A 20,183-nucleotide genomic window follows, 5' to 3' on the forward strand; every position below is an offset into this window, starting at 1 on the left:
AACAGAAATGGGGCAATGCTGCTCTCAAATGCTTAGGGGAAAAAAAACTTAATGCCTCCAATATCTGAAGAAAGAATTGGCCCCTTAATTCTTCTTGCTCTGCTAGGACCAGGAATTAGTGCATCTTAAGTTAAATTTAAGTTTTTTTCCAAGTTTGTTTGCCTGCAGTATCTATTTGTAATCTAAACAGCCTGAAACCCATCTTTACAATTATTTCTTGGGAGGGGGAGCCAGGTAGACATACAGAGAAGGTGAAGTAAATCAGGATTAAAAATACTGGTACTCTGAAAAGCATAGCAAAGTTAGGTGCTATTGTGCATGACATAAGGATGCAATTTTCCAATACAATCCATTTACAGAACATAGAATAAGCTTTCATTAAGGATGGTCTTAAGCTGAAGCTTCAAACCAGAGGGTTTTTTCAACCATAAAGGTATCTAGTGTAACAATGGAACCTGTTACATGCAGTACTTGATGGAAACATTTCTTAAGTGTACACATGCAACAGTGACATTTCATGTTAAATTAACAAAAATTTGCACTAAATACCAACGAAGTGAAGTGTTACTTTGCTTTAGCTTTGTTGCAACCATTTCTGATAAAGTATTGGAAATCTGTAAAAATAAACCCAAAACATTACTACCCAGCTTAAAACAGCAAAAATATTTTAAGAACTGAACAAGCCACTATGTAGTATATTGTCTCAAATTTTTGTAACTTATACAAACACAAAATACCATTTCTTCTGACAAGGTTATATATGATTAACCTCTATGTTCATATAGTAATGTATAAAACTATAAGATGTACAATTGTGGGGTATTTGTTGTGTACTTTTTTAATTTTTCAAATGTTTTAAAGTGCAATTGTTTATTATACTAATGTCATTTTAATTCTTATTAAACTATAACCCAGTCAAAATTATCTAATCGATATATGTACTGTGTGTCTCCTTTTGCAAATCATGTAGTTCAGATCTGCTTTACAAATAGAACTTTTTACAGTGCTACATGTGTCTTGCTTACGCATTTCTGCTAATAATAAAATGGAGGAACCAAATGTGATAAAGCAATATAGGATTCAAAGTAGATGGCTCATCAGAGAGAATAAGATAATAGTTCCTATTATACTTCTTTTAGAAGACTCATAATCAGGAATGCTTTCAGGGAAGCATACTTTAGTCACTGCAAATACTTGATTTGCATTAGTAAGGCCACTGGTACTTACTTTTAAGATGTTAAAGACAACCAAACCCAATTTACAGAACCCTTTATTAATAGTTCTTGTAAAGACAATGTAGACAGCATTCACTGAAATCACTTAAAAATTATTTGACAATGGTTGATTTGAGCAGTGCACACTTCATCTTGGAACTCATACTGTACCTGTCACTGAAATTTAATAAATATATACAGTATATTCTCCACTCTAGAATACAAGAAGTAACTCCTACTGACTTCAATGGAGTCTAACTATATGCTAGAATGAATTGAAGTCATGGAGGGCCTAGGTCCTTTACAAAAGAAGAACTATTCAGTTTGTACAAACTATAGTAAACAGGTCACTCCTACCAGGTATATGCAATGCAGGCTATGTCTTCAGAAATCAAGTTAAAAGTTAGATTCAGAAAAGGACTGGGATTACCTTGCCTTGGCACAGAAACCTTGCTAGACTAGACAAACACTAGCCTGATAAATGGAAGAGCCAGGCACAGGCTAGGTTGGACTCAGAGAAAGCAATATATTCCTCAGAGACAAGCACGCTATTTCAAGCTGCGGGGTATGGCATCTTACTACAGATTCTCCCTTCTCTGGGAAGGTGCTGAGCAGCCGTCCTCCTTCCATCAGTACAGCCTACCCTGGACACTGCCTGATGCAAAATGCTACCTGATAAGCCTGCAAGGAGCAGCTCTTGCCTGCAGCAAAATAGGCAGAGAGGTAGAGGGCACATTGAGTTCTTAGTTTACAAATGTAAACAATAAGAATAGAGCAGCCTAACAACTTAGCTGTTATTTTTTTCCTGTTATATACAGATCTAGGCAATAAACATAATCATTTCTACAGCCAACAACAAGCTTTGTTCCCCATACTACAGGGGAAGAGAAAACCTCTCCTGGAAGCTTATCTACTCCTTCTGCTGTTCCACTCTTGGCATTCAGGATCCACACTTTGCCATCTGTAGATACTGCTGCCAAAAGAATTTTGTTACTTAAGTCATCACTTTGGAAAATGAACGGTGTTCCATACACACTTGAAGTGGTTTCAAATTTCCACAGTAAATTACCCTCCATGTTACAGCAGTAGATAAAGCAATCATGGGAGCCAAAAAATATTTCTTGCTTAGTTAAACTGGAGAGGCATGGTGATGAAAACACTGGCCCATTAGTGGAAAACTGCCAAACCTACAGAAAGAACATAACCACACATTATCAAAGGTTTTTCATATTATCAGTTTGACGGCAACTATAATTTTTAATAGACTAGTTGTAGTCTAGGAGAGCATTTTATTTCAAAGATACACTAGATTTCAGTGAGGGCTGGTAAATCCTTGTCAAATTATAAGTCAAGTTTTACACACAGAGTAAGCAATAGAAGTCTCATAAAACAGATGTGGAAGACGGAAAAGTTACTACCTTCTGTGAAGCCCAGATAAAGATGGCCACTTTGGGAAAAGGATGTTCTTGGGCTGTAGTACCATAATTAGTAATGAACTTAAAGAATCCTGTTAATATGCCATTCTTTGCCAAAAAGGCAGATATTCCTTTTGTAATATAGATTTCCTTTGCTCATGCTAATGGTATGCAGATCCCTCCCCAAGAGAGTATCAGTTCTGTACCACTGCTGCAAGCTGACAGAGAGCAGGGCATGGGCTAACATATATTTTATAATCAGAAAAGGTTCAGGAATTGCCATGTATACTGCATGTCAGGCCAACAAACAGAAACAGTGTCAGTTGTCTTAACACCAGATACAAACAAGATTAATCTCCGAGGAACTAAAAAAATACTCTCATTTAATTCAATGTGAAGGCTGACACATATTTTGCCAGAATTAGGATTTGGCAATTTTTTGATAAATGCATAAAACATTCTAAGAAACCTTTGCTTCTGAATAACCACCATCTTACAGAAGAGATGGTCTAAACATGCTTGAAAAATTCTGAATGAAACCATTTCATTTGCTGGCACTACACTTCTCAATTTACTCTGCATATAAGTTCTGGACTAAAAATTCTCTTACTGCATCAGGCAACTTGATAGTTTGTGGTTTTGCCATGAACTGCATAGATTATCTTAGGCAAACTTTTTTCTTTCTCCCCTCTCTAACAATATACACTTCTATGTGTTTCACAAAAAGGTATATATCAACCATTAAACCTCAGAAAACAGTATTAATAAAGCATCTTATTCAGGGTTTTGTACGGACATAAAAAAAAAACATGATTTTTACCTTTTCTCCAGAATGAGTGTAACAATATAAGTTTCCATCCACACACCCAACACAGACATAGTTCTCATTGCAGTGAGGAGAGGAGAAGAGTGGTTTTCCCAGGAAGCTTTTCCAAAGCTTGCTTCCCGTCACCTGTAAGTGGCAGCATTGAATATCTGATGCTTAACACTACTGTAAGAAGCAGCACAAAACAACTCTTCCGTCACGGCCTGACACGGCCATTTTGAAGTGTGGGGAAAAAAATCCACAAAAACTCAAACTAAAACAATATCAACAACAAACCCCCAAACAAACTGCCAAAACAAACAAACAAAAAAATCAAAGAGAAGCAGGCTTCTCCCATCCAGAATGCATACCAGAAGCAAAACTACTCTTCAAATCTTATTCTAACAAAATGTTTAGTGCTTTACATAGGATACTCAATACCCATTTTTGCCCTTTTCTTTCTCCCCCTAGGCAAAGTAATGATGATAACAGTGTAGTAGTAGTAGTTCTAATGAATGCCAAATTCAGATTTTTACTCCATTCCCAGTTCCTCAGTATGTGACACAGACCAATGAAGCAGAGGATATCTAATGAAGTCATATTGATACAGTAGGAAATTCTGCAACCCACAGTCATTGTCACAATATGCTCCTAAGGTACCCTGCAAATTCCTCAGGAATTATGACTATTTATAAAAATTGGAATGTGCAGGCTCATTTGTAGCTGGGTTTCTCAACTACGTTAGTCTGGATTACAGTATAAAAAAACCCCATTTTTTTCTTAAGCACAGTCCACTAGGGATGCAAAACCACACTCTGGTTTTCTAATACTACATTGATTATCACTGAGGACATTTGTAGTGGGAGGAAGGTAAAGATGCTTAGTGGGTTGTGCGATACAAAAATGTTAACAGCTACTTCGAGTCACTGTTTCTTTTATCAGGCAGTGTAGGGAATTGGCTTGTGGAACAAGGCAGGACCAGCTGTAAGCAAACAATGCCTCAGAAAACCATGAAATTGCTCCACATCTATCAAGAATGCCATTTTCCCAGTGCAAAGAATATAACTGCAGTCTGAGATTAAGGGGATAGCTCTTTAAATGACAATGGCAGGGAGACAGTAAAACGAATGAAGGGGCTTCTTTCTGGATTCTATTCTGATTTCTGCATATGCTTTTTCCAATCCTTCTGTCAAAGGGAGGGCGTGAGGGAACTAAATCTACAGACATGCTCTCACTCACTAGTCAACCTGATAAAGTAGTATATGGGAATGAGAAGACACTGACTGCAATTTTGGTCTACAGTCAGTATGTGAATTCAAGCAAGTCATTTCAGTTCTCTTTATCACTGGATAGCTTTCTGAAGCATGGGAATTATTATGGTAACCTTGTGTATAATTATAAGGCTCCCAAGTGAAAAATATTTTATGGTAACATATGGTCATCTTTCCTTTCATCAGAAAAGCAATTTTAACTTCAGATATACATTTTAGTTTCATTTGAATTTGAGACTGGGCTCAAAGACAAGTAAGCAAAGGTACATACTGGATTAACAGCCAATAGTAGTCCTCCTAAAGTAGCAACATAGAGATGATGTGGAAAAGAACTTAGACAAGGAGATGAAAACACAGCCCCACCTTTGCAGTGTGACTTCCACACACATGCCTTTTTCTGTAAGCACAAGAAAACACATTAATAAACAATTTTCAATTGGAGCTAGAGCTCATCATGTTTATAAAGACCTTTGCATGTCAAACCTTACCAAACACCGTGTTTAACTCAGCAGACACTAGTTAAGAAGTGAAGATATAACCTACGTGCTACGAGAGCAACACATATGCTGTTGGCTACTTTCTCTTCCAGTAAATAAAAGAAATTCAGCTAATGAAAAGGCAGTATCTGCCCCTTTTATTTTCCATCTCCCTTTATTTACCCGTTTAGAATGTAAGATTCTTTCCCCAATCATAAAGCCACAGATAGTTCTATTTCTAGCTAGGCACCCTATTCTGAAACACCTATGGAGAATTTAATAACTAAGAAACTTAAGATTTGGTTTCAACCAGGATTAGTAACACAGAATCGCAGTTGAGAACACCACTAAAACTATCTGCTGCCACATAATCCTAATCCCACTTCAGGCAGGCCTATTTCAGAAGTGTGATGGCGGACTCCTAAGAATACTAACACCAGTGGAGCTTCCTCTGGTGTACTACAAATAGGGTTTAAGTTGGATATTTATTCTTCTATAGTCAGTGTTCTTACATAAATATCCAAAGCATACACATGTTGGTCATGTGATCCGATGTAGACTAGTCCACTAGAAGGGTCTACAACTCCAGAGCTTTTCACAGTGTCTTCTGTGACAAAAGTCCACTGTATTTCTCCATCACTGCTTTGAAGCACATATACTAAGCCATCATAACAACCTATGTGAAATAAAACATGACAGAGGAAAAAAGAATTATTATTTGCATTTATGGTGTGATATATGCTGCTAGTTGCATCACTGCTGGAAAGAAATAAGATTATTCATGATGTAGGGTTTCAAAACATTTTCCAAAACTTCTCCTGTTCTTTTAGCTCAAAGTCTTTCCTGATAGTTAATACATTCAAAGTTGATTGTTTTGTGTGTTCTAAGTTACATTTAGAATATACTTATTTCACTGCCTTTCTATCAGATTTTACAGTAATAATATTAGAAGACATGGAAAGTTGCTGAAAAGGGAGAATATGAATGTTTTTTTAATTACCTTTCTCTAGTTTTCCTTTCTGAAAACAAAGGTACTGAAAGAATAAAGTTTGTATGTTTTCTAATGCAAATTAAACTGTTATTCTAGAAACTCCTTCAGTGTTAATGAAACATTTAATTTTGTTATCAGAGTTATAAGAAATCAAAATACAAGCAAAAAGATGGCAACATTACCTTTGCATAAAAAAATGCACCACCTGGACATCTGTGCTAACCAGTGATGTGTATGCATTAGTTAAAAAGTTGACACTAAGATAAATAATAGCAACTCTGCTGACAGTGGATATGATAAAACAAAAAAAATTATCCAAATATATCCTTCACATTTTCCAAAAAGAAGAGTCAGATAATTAAACTCTGAAAAATAATATGAGGTATCATGTACTAATTTCTACCTCTATCAATTTTAAAGACATTCTGAGACTGTATCACCTTTCCATACTGTAAAAAAACCAACCCATTAAGGTCACACTTAACCACTAAAAAAAACCCCATACCCATTGATTACTCCTCATTGATAAATTGACATATAATAAGCCACAAGTGTTTATATTAGATAAGCTCCATCACTGGTTATCGTGAAACTTAAATTACTTCATCCTCCTGTTTTTGTTTTACAATAAATTAGTACTGAGGCAGGTATGGATGTTTATGGATGGAGGATATTCAGACGTAAGAAATATGATTCTCTGTCATTCATCTCATATTTAGCAGAAAAAATAATTTAAAATGAAAGCTGAAATAAAAGACATACCAACAACAACAAAATTTCCACACTTGGATACGCAGGCAGAAGATTCAATACGGTCTCCAAGGGTCTTCTCCCACTTTATTTCTCCCAAATCTAGATCAACCGCCTGCATTGCATGAGAGTGAGAGCCAACATACACAGATGCAGATACTTCTTCCTTAGATGGTATTACAACCAGTGGCGATGCATCAACACACTTTCTTGTATTTGACTTCCATCTTACGGACAATGCCAACTCTGCCATTGTTACATGGCTACATTCTGCATGGATTTGCTGCATAGAGGAACAGTCATTTTTATTTGCCTTGTTTGTAACTGTTAAAATTCTTTCTCCCATTTCATACCCTTGCATGTGGCTCTTCATTATACTTGGAGCCTTGGAATGCAGAAAGGATGGCTGCTGTAGCATGTCCACTCCTACCTGTACTGTATTTTTGGGTTGCATAAAAGACTTGGTGAAATTCACAGGGAAAAAATGATTTCCTCTGCTTAGTGCAATAAATGGAATTAATCCTGAAGTAACCTCAAGAGCTATTTCAGATGTCAGTTTAATATATTTTCCACGGAATTCCTCTCCACTCTTTGGACCTAATTTTCTTTTCACAATATTGTAAGGATTCATAAATTGGTCTTCGTCTGTAATGAGCATTTTAAGAATATGTCTGTAAACCTCTTCAATCGAGCGGCTGAGAATAACTTCAAGAAGTCCAGGCACAGCTTTGCCTATGAGCATCTCAATTTCACCATAAAATCGCAGAGCTTTTAACGAGTCTCCACCACTATGCAGAAATACTGCATCTTTAGAAATTTCAGTGGAATCACCTAGAAGACCGAGGACAGACTAGAGAAAAGAAGAAGGAAAGAGGTACCAGTTCATGGGTGTCACACCATGTCACACACATAAAAACTCAATTTGGGTAGAATCCACCTGAACACCTATAAGTCCTGCTAACAATCAAAACCTGAGTAAATTCACTACTCTGCAAAAAATATCACATGAAACATGTTAGTGCTAACAGAGGTAGTGATGGAACAAGAGTTGGGGAGGAAGGGAGAAACTAGTTCTGTACTACAAAATGTTTTACTCAATTCCAATTTTGCAGTCTAAGGAATCAAAGCAACTTGTGCTCTGTATTGATTGGCTGTTTTCAATCTCGGTACCATTTATCAATGACAACTTTGCAGATAAAACCTAGATGCCTTTTGATAAAATTGGTTTAAGTGGGTTATATTATTATTGTATGGCCAGTCTTCGCGAACGAAGATTTTGGGAAAGGTCTTTTACCTTTCCAGCCTGCGCAATGGATTTTTTTTTAGGTGAGACACAGCATGCGCTGAACTGAGCCCACCCTTTAATCCTAAGGTTCATCTGCCGGGGCCAAGCAAGCTTGGACAATGGCAGTGAGGTCCTCAGGACGTAGGTTTGTTTTAGAGTGACCTTCTCATAGATGGATGGCCTCACAGGGCTAACGGGCTCCATCTGCCCGGGGGGACCGGGGAATCGAACCTGGGTCGCAGCGGTGAGAGTGCCGCATCCTAACCACTAGGCCACCAGGGGTCCCCTATATTATTAATAAAACTTATATAAACTGTTCTCTTTTACTTCTGAATTATTTAAGTAACCTATTTACCTATCTACTTTTGAAGTTATAACCCCTTCAATTCATGAAGGATTTTGGATGTGGCATTGTTATTACAACAAACAGCAATCACTGTGTCTCCTCTCACTGCACTCCCTGTTTGTTAAGATTGGTTGTGAAATCCAAATCCTCTGGTTTTGGAAATTGCCTTCTGCTGTCCATAATGGGCCTAGGGCACATCCGATCCCTCTGAGTTACCATTTGTATTGCCATCAATACAGTATCAGCACACATAAATAATTTCACTACATTTACCTGTTCAAGTCCTAGCCACAGCTAATCCCACTTTCAGGTTAAACTTGGAAGTCTACCTTTCAAAAAAAAGTAGTACTGTTTGACATCACATTTCAATACCTTGAAAAACAAGTCTTTAGCACAGAAGTTTAGAAATAATATAGACAGTCCAAGAGACAACTGTGCAACTGTGCCATCTACTTAAGAAAAGGATTCTTCAATGCATAATTATCTTGAGAAATACAAAACTCTACTAACACAGTAGCTGTTTTGTACAAAGTTTCCATGTCCCAGTTCCTTGTTTCCTTTAGGGATACCTTCTTTGTTAGGTGAAGCAACATTCAAAAAGCTACTGACTCATTACATCCTTCCCATGCTAATTGCTTACACTTCATAGCCCACAGCTTTTTCTGATAGAAAAATATAAATGACTCCCTCTTGGACACTGCAGAGCGACCATATTTAAGTATTAACTGAACAGAAAGAGCTGTACTGCTTAAATCTATAGGCAGCTAGAATGTTCTGGTTGCATTAGTCATACTTCTTAGTAAGAACTGTTTAATTCCTGACACATGTATAATGATCCACTTGCAAAGATAAAAAGGCAGCTCAAAATACTACCTTCCATAAATACTGCAATCTTTCCCACAATTCCTCTGCGTCACTCAGCTTACTGTCACGCCTTCTGGAGTTTAGATGGTTCTGGTAAATCTTGTTCAGTTCAGATATATCAACTTTGCCTTTGTAGAAAATAAAGTACGATTTTTTTTCATTGCTCTTTTAGCATTTTCACTTCCAAAACCTGCTCTGCCCAAATAGTCACTTTATTCTTGTACATATTTCCTTATTCATACTCAACTCCACTAGTATCTTTTTACCCAGTTGATCAACTACATGAAACCCAGTCAGGTTTTTGAAAATTTACTCTAGCCTCCCACATAACCCCACCTTCAAGGCCTGATTTTTCCCCAGCTGAAATCAGGGTTCTGTTGCAGACTGCAACAGGAATGACTGAGAAATGTGCAGTGTTAAAACTAAACTGATTTTTCCGCTACTGTTTGGCCCTCAAATGAAACATTATCAAGAAAACATAGCGCATGGTCATGATTTCCTACTAGGAGTTAATTATCTAATGTACACATTTCAAAAGCATGAATCAGGTACTGAATTTTAGTCAATTAAAAAAAAAAAGAAGCAATAGATACCATTAAAATAAGTGTCAAGAGTTCTTAATAAATAAATCCATTTACCATGTGATGTTAAAGGCAAAGCTTTAATAACTACAATCTCATCAGGGACTGCATAAGCTGGTAGATGCTTCTGGAGTTCTTTAAGTGTTTCTCTCTCTTCTAAATCATTTTTGGGTAAAACAAACAGGATAAGTTTTTCTTGCTGATACCAGGTCACTGCACAAGCTTCTACCTGGCAAAGATCTTCAGCAGTCTGTAATTAAAAGATATTAGTCTTGCTTTGAAATGCAGTTCATCAATAGAGTAAAAGGAGCAAAAAACACAATGAAAAAAAAGCAAACCTTTAAAAATCACATTTTTCTCACATTTCTACAGAACATCCTATGAAATCATCTTGTAGCTGAAGTCTGTACTTCACATAAAAATGACCTCAGAGATATATGTATTATTTGCCAAAATGCCATGAATGAGAAATAATCTAAGAGTCTGAACTCAATCTTGTAGAACAATCACTGTACAAGCACTGCAGTGCAATGCTCACTACTTTTCAGGTCCTTATACAGTTCTCAATTCTCCTGGAAGAAACGACACAATATAACAGATTCCTGAGAACTCAGAACAAACTCCTCTCTAAATTATTTGAGTGGATTTTTGATATTACACCCTGCAAATTCCTTTTAGACTCCTAAAAGTCAGGTGAAAATAAATAAATACCCATTTCTGATGATAACAATGTGTTCCTTATACCTGCCTTTCTCTACTGTCATGCTCTACTCACTGGATGTGAGCACTTACCTGCTGCAAACATTCAATATTAAAACGTTTGCCATGACGTTTAATCTGATTGTCTTTCCGACCCAAGAAGAACAAATTCCCATTCTGCACTCTTACAAAATCCCCCGTTTCTCTCATTGTACCCAGCGGTACAGTTATTTCATCATCAAGAAAGCAGATTCGTTCTTCACCACCTACACAAGAAAAGATTGTGGTCTTATATATTAAATGGCTAACTGCAAATTAAAATTATAAAAAGTGTTTTATCAAATTCTCCTAAATTCTAACAAGTACTATAAGAAATACTATAAGATTATCATCAATGCCAAAATTTCTACAATGTACAAATTTGGCTATGTAGTTAATTAAGTTATTACATAGAAATTACTTCAGCTGATAATTTCAAAATGCAAGCAGAAAAAAAAGGTCAACATAATGAAGGCACAGTCTGCAGATAAAATCATTCCAAAAACCTAAAATACCATCAGAAGGTTTCCAGCACAATCAAAACTTAAAATGCTATATTAATCTGTATATCAGAGGCAAACACTAAGTAAAAGAATCATTATTAAAACTTAATCAATTAATAATAGCACCTCAGAAGAATTAGAAATATAAACCAACCTATAAATATTTGTCCCTCGCCTTCAAGAACTGCAGATCCGTTGGTATCTCTGACCTCAACTTTTGTTCCAAGAAGTGGTGATCCCAAAGGTATAGGAAAATCTGTTCTAAATATTAAAGAGAGAAACAGTAAAAATCTTTCCCTTCTGAACACAATTTTTCCAGAAATGAGTTAGCATACAATCTTTTAAAAGATTGGTATTAGAGAAAAAGCAGATGCTTGGGATTTCTTTCTACAAAAGTTTCTTCTTTAAAAATGTATCCATTTATTAAAAATTCAAAATCTCATCAATGCGCATGGGTTTCATTATCACATACCAAAAAAGCCTGCTGGGTGACAGAAAATAAGGCCTGAATGGACCCTGAAATACCCTGAGAGAACCTCAAGAGCTTCAGTTAGTTTTTAAGTCTCCCAGGTTGAAATTTCCATCAAGTCAACCAATTTAAGCATGTGTAACTGCTTTCTAACTCAGTCTTTCCCTGTCTTACCTAGTTTGAGCCTTTACTCTATTTTACTACTGATGTTCTGGCAATAAGTACAGTTGACTCCTTCAGAAAAGGCTGAAATACAAGAAACTGTAATTTCAATGACATGTATCTATTATAGACTTCTGTTGAACTGCAGACCGATTCCTTCCTTTCCCTTCATTTTCCAGCCTCTTCATGCACTTGCAGGACCTCATATATTGAATATAGATGCTATTTCCAAGTGGAAGTATAGAATAATATATTTTCTTTAGTAAAGCAAAACTTAAAAAGTAAAGCAACTTTAAATAACTTCTGCATGGATTCCAGATCAATTTCTATCATAAAGTATTATATATTTTATATTTGAACTCAGAGAAACTAGAATGAAAATTAGTTTTACATGAGAATTTAATAACACTTGATGACCACCCAGCATTTTCAGTCTTTAAGGGTTTAAGCACTATGTTAATATATCACATCATTTGTCTGAAACATCCCATTTTCTATCAGTATAAACACACATGAGGACTCAGTAGCTCTGGTAAAATGAGACCGAGATTCTATTTCTGGTGATTTTCATCATTCACATACCAAGCCATGAAATCAGTGAATTTTCCTACCTAAAATCAGCACTAAAAACCTCTTCGGGAATCTTGTAGCAAGTGGCCCAGCTTGACACTTCAGTAATACCATAGAGATTAAAAATACTTGTTTTGTTCTCCTTGTGCTTCCAACTTTTCAAGAGACTCAGTACAGGAAATGCTTCACCACCAAGGGCTAAGACACGAAGTGAAGTATTTGCAGACAACACTGCTGATTTAATAATGTGAGCTCCAAATCTTCTGAGAAGTGTTGGTGTTGCCTGAATATTACATATTAGAAAAAGGAAAAAAAATACAAAGAGAAAGACTTGTTATATTTTTTCAGTATATGTGTACATCTCTTCCTGCTTTATCATATTCACTGCACAGCTGCATTGTGGATGTACTTTAAAACATTTACGTATAGTAGATGGCATCAACCATCTGATACCAGTATATATCACAGTGGTGTTTTGTTTTTTACATTAAGCATTTAATGAATACTATCAGCACCAATCAATGTTCTTCTGCCAAGTTTCTTCTTTATTCAGAATGTTACAGCAAAAATATTATCTATACATCTGATTCACCTGCATACAGAACATGTAAAGACCTTTACATACTACTAAAAATTCCTAGGATGTCAGATTCTGCGTTGTCCTTGATTTGTGTAAATATAACAGTTTACAAGAATTAGTTTTTTTGAAAGCTTTCACATCACACTCTAAAATAAGCAGGAGGAAAAGAGATAAAAATGAATACCAAACCCCTCAAACCCAAACCACTTTCCTTAAGCAACTACTTCTATAAAACTACTGGTGATGTAGAGCCCTTTCACTGAGGGAAAAACAGTGAATCATGTTATCAGACACATTTCACTCTTATTCTTGCCTACTTTTCTATTAAGAGGACTGGAAAATGAATGGAATTATTTCTTACCAGGTTCCTTTCTTCAAGTAATAGATGAAGACCATTTCTTTTCAACTGATAATTTTAACTTTAGTGAATAACAGCAATGAAAAAAAACAGGGAAAAAATTTATATTCTTCCCTTCCTCATAACCCTTAGATTTCTCAAGTCTGCTCAAGAAAGTCAAGGGGGGAAGGTAATGTCTTTCTATAATTTAAGAAACATCATAAAATCATCAGTTAAGCTATAAGGAGAACATTTCTGTTATTAATTCAGCTGAGAAGCCCTTCCTTCACTGATTAGGACAATGATCAAAAAAACCCCACAAAATCAAACTTTTCTGAGAAAGATATCTAAATACCTTCATTCACCAAATTTTGCCTTTCTCTATTACTGCTTAACGTGATTAAAAAACATATCTTTAAAAGTCTTAACAGACACATTTAAAAAAAATCTTGCTAAATAGAGAGCAATATCTCAGATTTTTTTCCTAAAAGCAAGTGAGCTAAACTGATCATGAAACTCGTATATGATAGGAAATTCTACACCACTGCGATTTATAGCAATCCTGACAAACAAAAATAAGAGTAGAGAATAATTACAACAGATTTTTAATTAGTTGATTTTTTTCTGGTATGGAAGCTTCAGTTAGCCACTCACTAATCTTAAATTTATACCCTACAATCTCAACTAGCGCCATTCTTTCAAAAGCAAAGGAAATGGAACAGGGTCTGGAACATAAATCCTATAGGTAGCGGCTGAGGGAGCTGGGGTTGTTTAGCCTGGAGAAGAGGAAGCTTAGGGGGGACCTTAGCACTCTCTAGAACTGCCTGAAAGGAGGCTGTAGCCAGGTGTGGGTTGGCCTCTTCTGCCAGGCAACCAGAGACAGGAGCAGAGGAACAGGACAGGATTACAGGGCATGGGCTACGCTGTAGCCCATCCATGCTGGATGCTTCAAGTAAATTTTGCAAACTTTAAAACTATTAAAATTGAAATCATATAGGAGATGACCTATTTTAAGACAAAAGAGACACATGAAGACTCACATAAACAGGTGAACTGAAAACAATGTGTTGCTGTGAAATCAATTATTCTCTTGCTTTCATTATGGCAAAAACAATAGACATTTTATCACCCTATATATAGCACTGGTTTAGTTGTACTTTTAGCATAAAGACTACCATTACAACTTTATGAGGAAAGGCTCTAAGATCAAGTCCATCAAAAAGTGCTAAAAATGTCTATAACAGTTTACTCTATTACCAGATTCTTCAGAACAAAGAGTTCAAATAATAAAATTAAATTAATTCTTAATAACTAACGTTTTCCTAAAATAATCGTTAGTTGTTTTCTATCACAAAATGTTTGAGGTTTTGATCAAATGGTAATTTTCTAAAACACAAAGGATAGCTACTGCCTTTGAGCAAGAATGCTCCTTTCCCATTAACAGCAGCGTCTAGGCTGACGAAAAAGTAGTACGTGTTAACAAAAGTGCAAAGCAAGACATTGAAGACACTTATCTTAGGTGTTGCCTACCTGCAACACTGTCACACGGTGGTGGTGAAACAGAGCAGCAGAGAGCTCCACAGGCATAATTTTAATAGCGTTTGGTACTATGAGAATAGAGGCTCCACTTGTCAGAGCCACAAACAATTCAATCACAGACGGGTCAAATGTTAGAGGAGAAGCCAGGAACAGCACATCTTCCTGCGTGATCTCAAATATGGATCTGAAATAAGAAAGTTAGGAATTACAAATCTGATGCATGCCTTCCAAACTAGAAAATGAAAGCATGAAAGAAATACATATTAGCAAAGCTCAAATCTTAAGGGCTGCTCTGAATATGCAGGCGTATGCAGGCCAGATAATTTGAGCACGAGTTCCTGAACTGTAACTGTTGATTTAACTAATTGTCATCTACAAAGATACCCACCACGTTACGCACCAATACAGTTCACTGAGAGGCATATTTCAACTAACGGATGCACATTAAAAAAAAAAAAAAAGAAAAAGAAAGAAAAAATTATGGTATTTTCCATAACACATTTTTTAAAAGAATTAAATGAAGCAGTAAGAAACCTGGGTAGCCTAAAAAGGAATTGGGACTAAAAGCCCACTAAAAGAACACAGTGAATATAACTGTGAACAAATAATTAATTTTGTTATCTATTTTAATTCATATTGTTATCTGTTTCTTTTAAGCCACAAGCCAGAATACTTACAACAACAGCATATTATTTGAAGCACAGCCCTCAATTAAACAAAATGTTACATGATTCTATTTAGAAACAAAATAAAAAAAATACAAATAAATCTGAAAGCATAGGGAAGGAGGAAGAAGTGAAGTTGTGCTAGCAAAAACCCTACCTACACTCCTCTGAAGTATTAAAAGAAAAATAAAAAAATTCCCTAAACATCAAATTTGTAAAAGCATTTGAAAGGAAAACTGAAAGCCACACTTACTTAAGATGTTGAATATTTGGCACTACACATTTATGAGGTACTCTGACTATTTTGGGGATCCCTGTAGTTCCTGATGTATGCAAGACATACGCTAAAGTGTCTTTCTGTCCGACGTCCATGGATCCTCCTTCTGATGTTTTTACTTTGGTTTGATCTGGACAAACGGTATATTCTGGCTGTGAGTTACCCACAGCTTTGAAAGGTTCACATTTACTTTTCATATCATCTACTTGTGAATTTAAATCAGTGTTGCTCGAGCTCATTTGGAAGAGAGTTAAACCAATATGTTCTATTGTGGAAGAATCATGGGAAAAACACCCAACATGGGACATTCGGAATTTCTGTAAGAGAAAATAAACAATTCAAACAGCAGAACTCAGGATGCACTGTTGTTGTTCTACTGTATGCAACGAAATAGGAAACAGCATTTCATACAAAAAAGCTGTGATTTTTTATGCCTCTACTTTTGGAGGACACGCATCAGATAGTTTTAGGCTCATGTGTTTTTACATATTAAATATGAGTGAACATAGACTTTATGAATGCAAAATAAACAATTCTCTAAGCAAGAAAAAGAAAAGGAAAATATACAAAAGAATGCTGCAGAAGAGAAATTACTCTAAATGGTCCAATCTTGTCTATTCCCTTTGCAATGAGTGAGGGTATAAAATCTGGGAGGAGCTGGACAAAAAGAAACTAAAGTATTAAATGCAGGAGTTTTTTTGAACTACTGCAGATTTCCAACTCTTAACTTTGCCATATGAAGAAACAAATCTGGAAAAGTCTTCCAATGCTGGTACCCGACAAGCTTGTCTGAACAACAGCATAACAGAAAAGAAGGCAATTTTTCTGAAGAGGAGGAGAAGCACTTCATACTTCTAATTTTAAAGATGTTCTTTTCTGAATGAGAAGAACAACTTCTTGGCATGAAGAAACAAAAGCACCCCATCCAAGCTTATTAAAACAGAATACAATCTGAATATCTACACATCCGAAGTGCTCTTTACTGCTTCCTGTAGAAGCCTGAAAACTTACATTTATTTTGTCATTCTCAACAAGAATATACTGAAGATTGGTTTTCTTCATGAAGTAAGTGGATAAGGTTGGTGGTGCATCTGGATCAACAGGTGCATAGGCAGCTGGAACTTGAAGGATTCTAACAAGACACAAATGTTTTAAACTTTAAAAAAAAAAAAAAAATTAAGAAAATCCTCTAAATTTTCACTAACATTTCTTTTATAGTTGGCTGAGCTAGAAAATGTAGTCATAACATGACTTTTAAGGATTTTTTTGGTAATAAAGTAGAATGAATAATCAGTGTTGCCTTTTGGTATTTTGCAGCAAGGGAAAAAATGAAAGCTAGATGAAAACATTCAATATTATTTCTGGCCAAGCAAGTAAGTGATGACATCAACAGCAACTTTCTGCTATTGACTAGGAACAAAAATCAATATCCTCGCGAGGGGAAGTGGAGAGACAGGTATCAATCCGTTCACCCTCGTGGCCACTGACAGGACTTGAGGAAATGGCATGAAGTTGAGTTGGGGGAGGTTTAGGTTGAATATCAGGAAAAGGTTTTTCACCCAGAGAGTGGTTGAGCACCGGAACAGGCTCCCCAGGGAAGTGGTCACAGCACTAAGCCTGTCTGAGTTCAGGAAGCATTTGGACAATGCTCTCAGGTACTTGGTGTGATTCTTGGGGTGTCCTGCATAGGGCTAGGAGTTCGACTCAATGATCTTGATGGGTCCCTTCCAACTCTGCATATTCTATGATTCTATGAAAAATAAGCTTTTTATATACATACAACATGCAGAAACACATTTTAAAAAACAGCAAAAGCCTGCACACTGAAAACACTCTACCACGAGTCTAAACAATCCAGCATAAGAAAATCTGAGCACATAACTGGAACATCTTCCCTAAAAAACAAGGGGAGCACCAACTACCTCTGTGCTCCCATTCCCTGCCCTGTAGCGCGCCCTCGGTAGCTGCTCACTGCCCACCTCTAGCGGCGCCCTTGGATAACGACAAGCTCTGGAATTCGTTACCACAGAAAAAGCCAAGGTGAGTGCATGGCCACTAAAACATGAACGGTCCCCATAAATCTTCACATTTCTTCTACTGTTGGGTTCTGTACTGTATGTACAATTAGTTATACTTCCTCTCTGTGCAAGTGGTTTGTCACTGCAGTAATGCTGAGATCCCAAATGGAGACATGGAAACAGCAGCACTCTCTGTGCTTGAACAGTCACTTGTGTTAGTGAGCACCTAAACCTGCCCTGCATCAGATCTCTGTCAGCTACTCGGCAGTGACAGATGCAGGAATCAAAGCACCCCAGTAGCTCCTGCTCACAGAGCAAAAGAAAACTGTGTTACTGCTCAGTTCACTGGGATACAGGATAAAACAGGTTGCAAGGGACCTCAGTATGTCGAATCCAACTTCCTGCTCAAGTAGAGCCAGCTCTGACACCAGATTGGACTGTTCAGGACTTTGAACACCTCCAGAGACGGTACCTGCACATCTCTGGGCAACCTGCTCCACTGCTGCACTGGAAGTGTTTCCTGACCAGTGAGAACATTTCTCAGTGCTTCTGGGAGGTTTATGATTACAGAGCTCACTCACTCCACTGAAATCTTTATATTCCACTGTGGTACCTCTTCTTGTGCTATTGTGTATTTTACATGCAGTGTGACAACAGAAAAATACTGACACAGACCATTCCCCCAGGAAGCACAACTGCTGCTGTAAACATCAGCTGAAGAAAATATACTTATGATCCTGTGATTCTCTAATACATCATAAATGCTAGAGATACAAAAGATGCGTATATAAAAGATACAAACATTAGAATTAATCAGCAGAAGCAGGATTTTTAAAATGCTGGATTAACATGAGTATTTAGATCACAAACATTTCAATTTCCTAGCCACTAATTAATCAGTATCATTTCAGTGTTGCATTGCTCATTACTTCTTTCTGCAATATTTGTAATGGAACATTAAACATATATTCATTTAGCTTAAAACATGAAATTTGTTTTCGGAGCATCTTTTTTGCCAGCAAGACAATACATTAAAAAACCTGCATAGTCCTTTTTTTAATAGATATTTATCAGATCACCTCAATTTTTTAAACAAGTAGAAAAAAATACCAGTCATCAATTTTTTGGTATTTCTATAAATATGCTAAATTGCTTTGTAAAAAAGGATGCAATTACAGACTGTTCAGACCTTTAGAACTTAAGATTCAAAAATTTTTTCAGCAGTGGCTTTTCAAAAGATTGTAATAGTGCCATCTTCTTCTTTAAAGAATGCAACACTCCAGCACCTCTTAATTGCACTACTGTGGTATTACTGCATTTTTGCTGTTACTAAAAATCTAAACAAACTATAACATTTGTTTTAACAGAGATGACCCTTAAAAACCTAACACGCATTGCAAATGCTCAAACCATTACCCTAAGATCCAAGATGGCAGGTTTATTCCTGGATAGCAGTAAAGGCCTATTTCACATTTGCCTTGCTGGTCACAGTACTTTTGAAGGAAAGCTGTTAGTTCCTTAGCCAGCTCAACCACTGTGGCGTAGGTGTAGAAAGCTGGAGGTTTCCCAGTGCATTCATCAAACCAAACTGCTGCTCTATCCGAGTGCAGGCTGGTTGCCCGAGCCACCAGCTCCTGAAGTGTCATCCTGGCCACGCAGCTCCAGATCCTCTGGAAGAATAACAGACCAAAATGCACTGTCACCTCCTTACTTTTAATACTTTAGTCAAATTATAAACGCATACAAAACACTACCAAGAAGGGAAAAAAGATCCATGGCAGAGAACACACAGCTCTATTGCACCTTAGACTGCAATGTTTTAAAGCTGAATTCTTGACTCATTTGCCATAAGTCTTATCCTAAAGCCCAGGATATAGCAATGCACTAAGGCTTCATTGTACAGAGGTAGTTTGTTCCTCACCGTTACACCTTTATTTTTAAAGCAGAGCACCACTGAATTAATATCTCTATTAGCAATCCTTAATTAATTAATAACTCTTTTAGTGGAACAGCGAAACACGAATCCTTCCTCTGCAAACAGAAACCTGGACGCGTGGACTGCTCAGCCTCTGCATTTTGCACTGCTCGTGCTAGTGCCCTTCTCTGCCCCCGAGCCCCTCCACCACGCCCGCACGGCTGACCAACCGCCCTGGGTTGTGCCCCCGCTCGCCCCTTCCAGGTTTCCCCGTTTCAACTCGGGATGAGCGCGGCCCGGCGGCTCCCGGAGCTCCGCGGGCTCCCACCTACGGCACTTCCGGCGCCTCTCGGCCCCGCCCCCAGCTGCGGCCGCGCCTCCGATTGGCTGGACCCCGGCAAGGCCGCGCTCT

At 37.1% G+C, this 20,183-nt stretch overlaps 1 protein-coding gene across 8 annotated transcripts; it reads right to left on the reverse strand.

The window, feature by feature from the left end:
• Nucleotides 1-1,253: 1,253 nt before the first annotated feature.
• AASDH (aminoadipate-semialdehyde dehydrogenase) lies at nucleotides 1,254-20,117 on the reverse strand. 8 transcript variants are annotated; one of them, XM_027676439.1, is made up of 15 exons: nucleotides 20,002-20,096; nucleotides 19,273-19,526; nucleotides 16,850-16,970; nucleotides 15,905-16,155; nucleotides 14,888-15,080; nucleotides 12,482-12,723; nucleotides 11,394-11,500; nucleotides 10,791-10,963; nucleotides 10,056-10,248; nucleotides 9,427-9,545; nucleotides 6,935-7,772; nucleotides 5,694-5,857; nucleotides 4,977-5,102; nucleotides 3,450-3,581; nucleotides 1,254-2,401 (listed from the first exon to the last, which is right to left on the reverse strand). In XM_027676439.1, exons 2-15 carry the CDS (start codon nucleotides 19,500-19,502, stop codon nucleotides 2,009-2,011), a joined length of 3,282 nt encoding a protein of 1,093 aa, XP_027532240.1. In that variant the 5' UTR covers nucleotides 19,503-19,526; nucleotides 20,002-20,096; the 3' UTR covers nucleotides 1,254-2,008. The 8 variants fall into 8 exon arrangements, 6 of the variants coding, with proteins under 6 accessions (XP_027532240.1, XP_027532235.1, XP_027532239.1 ...); XM_027676434.1 differs by having other exon boundaries at nucleotides 15,815-16,155; XM_027676438.1 differs by lacking the exon at nucleotides 20,002-20,096 and adding an exon at nucleotides 20,100-20,117 and having other exon boundaries at nucleotides 2,009-2,401; nucleotides 15,815-16,155.
• Between the last annotated feature and the right edge of the window lie 66 nt (nucleotides 20,118-20,183).

Source organism: Neopelma chrysocephalum, unplaced genomic scaffold (assembly GCF_003984885.1).
Source record: "Neopelma chrysocephalum unplaced genomic scaffold, ASM398488v2 Primary Assembly neopelma1_42, whole genome shotgun sequence".
In the NCBI taxonomy this organism is placed as follows: Eukaryota; Metazoa; Chordata; class Aves; order Passeriformes; family Pipridae; genus Neopelma; species Neopelma chrysocephalum.